This window comes from Ovis canadensis, chromosome 1, assembly GCF_042477335.2.
Source record: "Ovis canadensis isolate MfBH-ARS-UI-01 breed Bighorn chromosome 1, ARS-UI_OviCan_v2, whole genome shotgun sequence".
Lineage (NCBI taxonomy): Eukaryota > Metazoa > Chordata > Mammalia > Artiodactyla > Bovidae > Ovis > Ovis canadensis.
This window is the reverse complement of record NC_091245.1, coordinates 29,190,697-29,200,641: the sequence shown is the minus strand read 5'-3', so window position 1 is coordinate 29,200,641 and position 9,945 is coordinate 29,190,697. Positions and strand designations below refer to the sequence as shown.

General features: G+C 39.9%; 1 protein-coding gene and 1 pseudogene across 6 annotated transcripts in view; both read left to right on the top strand.

Moving 5' to 3' along the window:
- IFT25 (intraflagellar transport 25) overlaps nucleotides 1-9,945 on the top strand; it is a 37,099-nt gene that overhangs the window by 343 nt on the left and 26,811 nt on the right. Inside the window, exon 1 of one of the 6 annotated variants that reach the window (XM_069592304.1) lies at nucleotides 88-261. The exons of 1 other annotated variant lie outside the window; for it this stretch is intronic. Coding sequence is in view for 2 of the 5 variants with exons in the window: in XM_069592276.1 (XP_069448377.1) it covers nucleotides 358-448 (91 nt within the window). In the remaining 3 variants the exon portion in view is untranslated. Of the gene's footprint in view, nucleotides 1-87; nucleotides 449-9,945 lie in introns of those variants that run through there. 4 more of the 6 variants (XM_069592299.1, XM_069592315.1, XM_069592276.1 and 1 more) reach the window with 4 other exon arrangements.
- On the top strand, nucleotides 1,528-5,653 carry LOC138441394 (dnaJ homolog subfamily C member 15 pseudogene; annotated as a pseudogene).

Sequence of the window (9,945 nt, the reverse complement as noted above, 5' to 3'; positions counted from 1 at the left end):
GACCAAATTTCGACGGCTAGGCGAGAGGGGGCGGAGCTGGGGCGGGGCTGAGGGCCGGCACGCAGCCCAGGGAGGGGCGGGGCGGGCGGAGCCTGTGGGCGGGGTGGGGCGAAGAGCCGGGAATAGGACTTGCTCGCCAGCGAACTCCTTGGAGGCCTGCGGAGAGCGGAGAGGGGGCAGAGGGGGCGGGGCTGAAGGCGGGGCTGTAGGGAGATCCCGACTCCCCGCGTTCTGCGAGCTTGGAGCTAACCGGAAACTGAGGCGAGCGGGGCGGTGCGGCCAGCCCTGGGGGAGGTGGGATCCTGGCTGGACGAGGTCGTAGGAGGGGGATGCTGGTGGGGGAGGGAGCGGCCGAGCATGTCGGGTTATTGTGAGGAGACGCGCGGAGAGGAGGCGGAGGACGGCGGGCGGGTGCTGAGGGGACCCGGATGGTGGAAGCCTGACGCAGGTCTGTTTTCTGAGTCCTGGAGACAGTAGTGGCAGCCCACGAACTTTTTGGAAGGCAGAAATAATGTTTTGACCCCCCAAAAGGGGAAATCAATTCCGAATCGAAATTAATAAATGTACCAAGATGTAACCTATCAACTGAAACGTAACCTGTATACTTAAGGGTTATATTTACTGTATTAATAGGATATGGGCTCGTGTATTTTATGTAATTGGGGCCGAGCGTCCAAAAGTATGTGTTTGGGGCTCTTGGAGGTCTTGAAATGGCTTTGAACTGGAGGTGAAAGGGTGGCTAAGTGGCACTGGGTTTAGAGAACAGGCATCAGGGAAGTCCAGTGTCAGGGAATGTTAAAAATGCAAAGGATGGCATCCCAGAGTTCACCGCCTTTAATGAACTGAGGCCCTGAGTGAACACAAATGAATTAAGTAAGGCCTCCCAGGATGGGGAGTTAGACTACACCCTGAACCTGCATTTTGGAGTTGCTAAGCAGCATATCTGCTGAGCTGTATTTTGGGGTTCTTTGGGATTGGTTTGCCACTTTCTCGTTAACCACAACAAAAAGCTTTAAAGTGAACCCAAATTCTGCCACTTGTTATTTGAATAATTCCACCCAACAGAGGAAAAAGAAAGGATATTGGTGGCTCTGCTCCTGCTGCTGCTGCTGCTGCTAAGTCGCGTCAGTTGTCCCCATAGACGGCAGCCAACAGACGGAATCCCATGAGCGGAGAAGCCTGGTAGGCTGCAGTCCTGGGATTCTCCAGGCAAGAGTACTGGAGTGGGTTGCCGTTTCCTTCTCCAGTGCGTGAAAGTGAAGTCGCTCAGTCGTGTCCGACTCTCAGCGACCCCATGGACTGTAGCCTACCAGGCTCCTCCGTCCATGGGATTCTCCAGGCAAGAGTACTGGAGTGGGTTGCCATTGCCTTCTCCATTGGTGGCCATAGGAGGTATGAAAATAGCTTAGTATTAAAGTTTAATTCCTTCAGACAACTTAGGTTGTAAGAATGTGAGGTTAGAACAAAACTGAACATTTGGAGATTACACTCCCTTCCTTATTCGTCTACTACGTACACATCAGTGCTAGATATATTTCCCTAAAATAACGCTTTTGTAAAGCAGGTTCTCTCCTTGCTTTACAAGTCACTTACCAACCCCCATGTTTCCACCCCCAAATAGATTACCTCAGGGTTTTCCCACTTCTGCACTATTCACATTTTCAGTCAGATAATTATTTGTTTTGGGGGAGTGTCCTATGCATTTTTGGGTATTTAGTAATATCATGATGGAGAAGGCAATCGCAACCCACCCACTCCAGTACTCTTGCCTGGAAAATCCCATGAGTGGAGAAGCCTGGTAGGCTGCAGTCCATGGGGTCGCACAGAGTGTGACACGACTGAGCGACTTCACTTTGACTTTTCACTTTCATGCATTGGAGAAGGAAATGGCAACCCACTCCAGTGTTCTTGCCTGGAGAATCCCAGGGACAGGGGAGCCTAACGGACTGCCATCTATGGGGTCACACAGAGTCAGACATGACTGAAGCACGTTAGCAGCAGCAGCAGCAGTAGTATCATGAAATGCCCAAATGCTTCTAGATGACAGTAGCATCCCCCCCTACCCCCACTATGGGCTTTCCCTGGTGGCTCACATGTAAAGAATCTGTTTGCAATGCAAGAGACCAGGGTTCAATTTCTGGGTAGGGAAGATCTCTGGGAAAAGGGAATAGCTACCGACTCCAGTATTCTTGCCTGGAGAATACCATGGACAGTGGAGCCTGGCAGAGTATAGTCCATGGAGTTGCAAATAGTTGGACACAACTGAGCGACTAACACACAGACCCCAGTGCGATGGCCAGATTGTCCCCAGAAATGGACAAATGGGGGGCTAAATCATCCCCAGTCCAATTGAGAACCACTGGACCACAGGCTAAATAAAGCCCACCATCTTGACCTGGCATTCAAGTTTCGTTATCTACATTTCCTAGAATTTGATTCAGTCTAAAAGAACTCCAGTGCAAGTTTCTTCCAAAGATAATTAGTCTTCTTCTTGGACACTTTAAAGGGTGGAAAAGATTAAAAATCTGCTTTGTAGGAAAGTTCTTATATCTATTATGTTTTCCTTCTTAAAATTCATACTAGAATTGTATTCTAATCCTTTTTCTATTTATGAATATTTGTGGTATTAAAACTTGTAGTCACATTTGTCTCACTAAATTACCTCTTCTTGAAACGATATTCTTTCCGCTTTTTCCATGTTAACATAGTTTATAGATCATCATGAACTTTTTGTTCTCTGAACAATATCAAGCCTGACAATGTCCTACTTAAATTGTACTATCTAGAACTGAACACAGTATTCTAGATGTGTATCACACTATTTGCACGTAACAAATTATTAGTTTCATGCTTGGCCATCTTTTTTGACTCAGCTTAAAGGCAAAAACCAAGTCTTAGTCACCATCTTTGTCTTAGGTTTACATAGTCAAAGATTAACTACATAGTATCTTTGCGTTACTAGCACAGTGCCTGGCCCTTAGTTGGTTTCCAAAGATTTTGATAGAATATGGTTCCTTCATGACTCTATTAATACAATTTGAAGTAACATTCCTTTGCCTTTGGGGGCAGATACAGTACACTCTTGTCTTATAGTGAGTTTGCAATCAACTGATCCTCTACCTTTTATACGTATAGGTGAAAGGTTGGCAAACTTTTTCTCTAATGGGCCAGATAATAAATATTTTAGGTTTTATGAGTCTTATAGTTTGTCACAGCTATTCTGCTCTGTCACTATAGCACAAAAGTAGCCATAGACAGTCTGTATAAATGAATGTGTGTGGCCATTTCCAATAAAACTATCCATGGACAGTGAACTGTATGCATTTCATATTTCATATAATTTTCATGTGGCACAAAATATTTTGATTTTGAAAAATATTTTAAAATGTAAAAAGCATTCTTAGTTCATGGACCACACAAAAACAGATGTCAGGGTAGACTTGGCTCTCAGGCAGTAGTCTGCCAATCCATGATCAAGACCATTCCTGATGTGATTGACTTTTTAAAGTCTGAGTATAGTTTGTCCCTGCGGCCGCCCCGTAGGCACCGCGGTGCTCCGAGGATCCCGAACCGCGCCGCCATGGCTGCCCGGGTCGGCGTCGCGCCCGCCGGAGAAGGCTTGCGCTACGCCGGGTTCTCGCAGCCCCCCGCCCAGCCGTCGGACGCCGACCTCGACCGCGGGCTGGCAAGAAGTTTGATAGCTGTGGGGCTGGGTATTGCAGCTCTTGGCTTTGCAGGTCGCTACGCATTTCATATCTGGAAACCTCTAGGACAAGTAATCACAGAAACTGCGAAGAAGATTTCAACTCCTAGCTTTTCATCCTACTATAAAGGAGGATTTGAACAGAAAATGAGTAGGCGAGAAGCAAGTCTCATTTTGGGTATAAGCCCATCTGCCAGTAAGGCCAAGATTAGAGCAGCTCACAGGAGAATCATGATTTTGAATCACCCAGATAAAGGTGGATCTCCTTACTTAGCAACCAAAATTAATGAAGCAAAAGACTTGCTAGAAGCAGCCACCAAACACTGATGGATGCTCAGGGACCACCCTGAAGGAGAAAAGGGGGGACCTTATAACAGTTGCCCTGCAAATTAATCTAAACCATGGCCTTCATAATCTTCATATGTGTACTGACCACAGTCACTTCTTCCATGTCTAAGCTGTGTAATAATAAAAGAGGAACAGTCAAAAAAAAAAAAAAAAGTCTGAGTATAGGCCTTTACAGGGCTCTTCCCTGGTGGCTCAGATGGTAAAGCGTCTGCCTACAATGTGGGAGACCTGGGGTCGATCCCTGGGGTGGGAAGATCTCCTGGAGAAGGAAATGGCACCCCACTCCAGTACTCTTGCCTGGAAAATCCGAGGGACAGAGGAGCCTGGTAGGCTGCCGTCCATGGGGGTCACGGAGTCGGACACGACTGAGTGACTTCACTCACATAGGCCTTTACAGTTCTTATTAAATATCTTATTCATGGCAGTCTATTTTTTTAGCTTGCTCAGATCTTTTTGTGTGCTAATTGTGTCATCTAGCATATTAGCTGACATCCCAACTTTGTGTCCTCTGCAACATTAATAAACATTTTTTTCATCCTTAATTAAGAAAAATGTTGAATGTGATAAGGATAGAGGTCTTCACAATTCATTCTGTTCCATTAATCATTATTTGAGTATAACCATTCTGAGAAATAAATATTTACCTAAAGTACTGCCTATCACCCATCCTTGTTTATTCAGCTAGTCCACAGGGTATCCTGAGATACCTGGTCTGAAGTTTGTTGAAATGTTCAGAAATATCTCTGATAGGTAGTAACTCTATCAAACAAACAAAAAGAAATATTTAAGTTTGATATAACTTTTGAATTAATGTTATTGTTGCTTTTAGTTTTGCTACTTTCTTGTTTAGATTTTCAAAGCCATGCTTTTAATAACAATAAAATATAGTAATTTCAGAATTTTGTTGAAAATAAACATCCAAGTACCTCAATCTTTATTTCTAGGAATTTACCAGATTTCTTGTCCTCAAACTAAGGGTTAACAATGTTCATGAAAACCAGTTCCCTTATACCCCAATGTTCATCGCAGCACTGTTTATAACAGCCAGGACATGGAAACAACCTAGATGTGCATCAGCAGATGAGTGGATAAGAAAGCTGTGGTACATATACACAATGGAGTATTACTCAGCCATTAAAAAGAATACATTTGAATCAATTCTAATGAGGTGGATGAAACTGGAGCCTATTATACAGAGTGAAGTAAGCCAGGAAGAAAAACACCAATACAGTATACTAACACATATATATGGAATTTAGAAAGATGATAATGATAACCCTGTATACAAGACAGCAAAAGAGACACAGATGTATAGAACGGACTTTTGGACTCAGAGGGAGAGGGAGAGGGTGGGATGATTTGGGAGAATGGCATTGAAACATGTATACTATCATGTAAGAAACAAATCACCAGTCTGTGTTCGATACAGGATACAGGATGCTTGGGGCTGGTGCAGGGGGATGATCCAGAGAGATAATATGGAGTGGGAGGTGGGAGGGGTGTTCAGGATTGGGAACTCATGTACACCCATGGCGGATTCATTGGCAAAACCAATATAGTATTGTAAAGCAAAATAAAGTAAAAATAAAAATTAAAAAAAAATACAAAACACCAGTTCCTTGGTATCAATAGTATTAAAAGCTGTTATAAAATTGGCAAGAAAAAAGGAAAAATAAAAACATTAGCATATATGCCTTTTTTCTTCACCAATCTTATCACAGTTTTTTAACAATATCAGTACTAGATTTTATCAATAGAATTACAATAGAAAATGAACTTGATGCCAATAAAAAAAAAAACTAGGAAGAAATAGATAATTTTGTCAGAATATAAATTTCAAAATTGACTCAAGAAGGTATAGAAAGCCTGTTGAAATAATAAAAGAACTGTTGAAATAAGAAAAAATCTACACACAAACATTACTAGACTTATAGGATCCAATAACCTAGCAAACAGAAAAATAAGGGAAACTTTCTGACTTCTTCATGTTAGGGGTATAGTCTAAATTCCAAATCCAAACATGGACTAAATAACAACAAAAACAATTATAGGCAAGTTAAACTTAGAAATATATTTGCAAAATTTCTAAAAATACTAGCAAACTAAATCCAACTATGGATGAAAATACTAATATTATACCTTGGCCATGTAGATAGATTTTATGCTACAAACTGGGGATTCTATAACATTAGAAAATCTTGATTTATCACATTAGCAACATATACAAACATCTATATGATCGCTTTAGTAAATGTTAGAAGAGCATTTGATAAAATTCAGTGTTCATCTGTGTTTAAAAGAAAAAAATGAACAAACTAAAGGAATTTCTATAACCCAGTGAACAGTGTCTGACAGAAATATTCAGTGAGCATCACATTTAATGGTGAAATGTTAGAAATATTCCTTGTATGGTAAAGAATAAGACTTTTTAAAAATAGGTTTTTTTTTTTTAAGATCCCATTTATGTAATAATGGAAACCGTAAGGTGTCTAAGAGTGAATCTTATAATAAAGGTGAAGATATGTTTGTAGGAAACTATATAGTTTAAGGACTTAAAAGAAGTCTTAATGAAAAGATATTGCAGATCCATGTATTTGAAAACTCGTTATCATAAACATGTCTCTTCTCTCCAAATTAGCCTATAATGGAATTGAATCCACAGTTGATTGAATTCAACCTATAATGGATATAATCCACATCTCAAAAAATATTTTAATATAATTTAATAAAACTTTGTAATAATGTGTAGAGGATAGAACCAAAAAAATTTGGTTTTAAATAAGGGAAAATTTAAATAGGGGAATTTACCTGATGAGATACTAAGATTTTATTCTATCTTATACTGTCCTTTTACTTTCTTATTTAGAGTGTGTTTCCTGAAAAGAGTACTTGGTTGTTTTTTTTCCCTTCAGTCTGATAATACAGTGTTTGATTTACTAATATTTAATGGAATAATCTGTGTATTTGTACTTAAATCTGTCTTCTGGTAATTTGTTTTCAATTTGTTCTATCTTCTTCTTTTCTTTTCTGCCTTTCAGATTTATCATATATTTTATGGTATTCCAATTTTTCTTCTCTGTTGACCTCCTTCCTATAACTCTTTATGTTTTTTTAGTGGTTGTATTATCCTAATTCTAGGATTATAACATGTATCCTCACTATATTACTCTACTTTGAATTAATAGCCTGTCAGTTCATGTTCAACATTAGAACTTTACCAAAGTACTTTACAAAAAGTACAGCCTCATTTGTCTTTCTCTTTTGTGTTATTATTGTGTCTATTACTTTCATCTGTGAAATTTCTACCAGTCCTTGATATTATTTTTACTTCAGTCAGTAGTCTTACTTTTTGGCCCCACCACACAGCAGTGCAGGATCTTAATAACCTGACACACGGGGATCAAACCTGTGCCCCCTTGGGACTCCCCTGGCGGTCCAGTGGTTAAGACTGTGTGCTTTCAGTGCAGGACATGGCTTTGATTCCTGGTCAATGAGCTGAGATCCCACATTCTGTGTAGTACAGCCAAGAGATTTTTTTAAAAAAGGGAAAAGAATGTTTGAAAAAAACACTGCACCCCCTACAGTGGAGATGTGGAGTCTTAACCACTGGACCACCATGGAAGTCCCCTAGTCAGTAGTCCTTTAGAAATTTTAATAATATTCTTTATGTTAGAAATAAATATATTTACCATCTTTAGTGCGCTTCATTCCTTCCCACAGATCCAGAATTCAACTAGGAATTATCAAGTACTTCATTTAATATTTTTTGTACTATGAGTCTGTGTGTGTGCTAAGTCACTTCAGTTGTGTCCCCAACTCTGCACTGATAACAAATATTTTGTTTTTGTCTTTATTTTGCTGTCACGTTTAGAGGATATTTTTATTGAAAATAAAATTATTTATTTTTTCATTCAGCACATCAAAGATGTCATTCCATTGTCTTTTGGCTTCCACTGGTAATGATGAGAAGTCAATTTTGATTCTTCTTGTTGTTTTGCTGCATATAAGATGTTTCTTGCTTGACTGCTTTTAATTTTTTTCTCTTTCTTTAATTTTCAGCAGTCAACTAAGGTGTGCCTTGGTGGGATCTTCGTTGTATTTATCCAACTTATGGTTCACTGAACTTCCTGGATCTGCGGGTTTATGTCTTTCATAGATTTTAGATATTTTTCAGCCATATCACCTTAAATTATTCGTCTATATTATCCTCTTTGTCTTCCTCTTCTGGGATTTTAATTACATGTGTTGATATTTCAGACTAGTTTGATATTGTTTCACAGGTGCATGATGCTCTGTTTTGTTTTCAGCTTCCCCCCACTCTGTTTCATATTGGATTATTTCTATTGACCTGTCTCTTAAAGTTCACTGACCTTTTCTTGTGTTGTGTCTAATATGGTGTTAAACCCATCAAGTGAATTCAGATATGGTATTTTTTCAGTTCTGGAATTTTCATTGTGTTTCTTTTAATAGTTTACATTTCTCTGCTAATTCCCTTTCCTTTCACTCATTTTGTCCATCTTATCACTGAATTCACTAGTCAGTTTATAATTCCAGCACTTGGGTCATCTGTAGATCTGCTTCAAATGATGTTTTTTTTGCTAAGTTTTTGTTTTTTAGAAGAGGTTTTACTTTTTAATTTTTATTGAGGTATAGTTGATTTACAGAATTATTTTAATCTCAGGTAGATAGCATAGTGGTTCAGTATTTTTATAGATTATAAGTTATAACATAACTCCATTAAAAGTTATTAAAAAATAATGGCTATAATTCCCTGTGCTATTCAAGTGACTTTGTGTGTTTGACACTGTGCTTAAGAACAACAGATACTGAACGGGCGGGGGCGGGGTGGCGTGGCTGGCGTGGCTGGCAGGGCCGGCGGACTTTAAAAAAAAAAAAAAAAGAACAACAGATACTGAAGTAGGTGGGGTTTTTCCCAGAAAGAACACATTTTCTTTGTCTAATAGCTAGGATAAGAGATCACTTCAGTCCAACTAAGGGTAAAGTTGTAGGTTTATTTTAATAGTTTCAGCTTTACCTCTGATTTCACATATTTGAGAGTGAGATCAGTTCCTTCCTTCATCAGAGCTTAATCTAAGTACCCAAGACCATAGAAACCTTTTTTTGCTTTTTAGCTCATGCCCAGTTTCTTGTGAAACTCCACTGAGGGGTTGATTTCCTTGATCTTATTTTGAGTTGAGCTGGGTGGGGACTGGGATACTCAGTTGCACTTCAACTCTGCTACACATAACAACGTGGGTAAATCTCAGACACATTATGATGAGTGAAAGAAGCCATATATAAGTGAGTACCAACTGTATGGTTCCATTTACATGATGTCAGGGCAAAATTTATTGTGTGAGAAATAACGACCATGCTATCTTTGGGAAGGAGAAAGGGGTAATGACTAGGAGAGAGCATCAGAAGGGCCTGTCTCAAGTGCTGGTGACACTCTGTTCCTGTGAAAATCTATTGGACCATATACTTACGATTTGTAATCTTTTCTGAATGTATGTAAAAACCATAATCACAGAAAACTAGTCAGTCTAACCACACTAGGACCACAGCCTTGTCTATCTCAATGAAACTAAGCCATGTCGTGTGGGGCCACCCAAGACGGGCGGGTCATGGTGGAGAGGTCTCACAGAATGTGGTCCACTGGAGTAGGGAATGGCAAACCACTTCAGTATTCTTGCCTTGAGAACCCCATGAACAGTATGAAAAGGCAAAAAGATAGGATACTGAGAGAGGAATGCCCCAGGTCAGTAGGTGCCCAGTATGCTACTGGAGATCAGTGGAGAAATAACTCCAGAAAGAATGAAAGGATGAAGCCAAAGCAAAAACAATACCGAGTTGTGGATGTGACTGGCAATAGAAGAAAGGTCCAATGCTGTAAA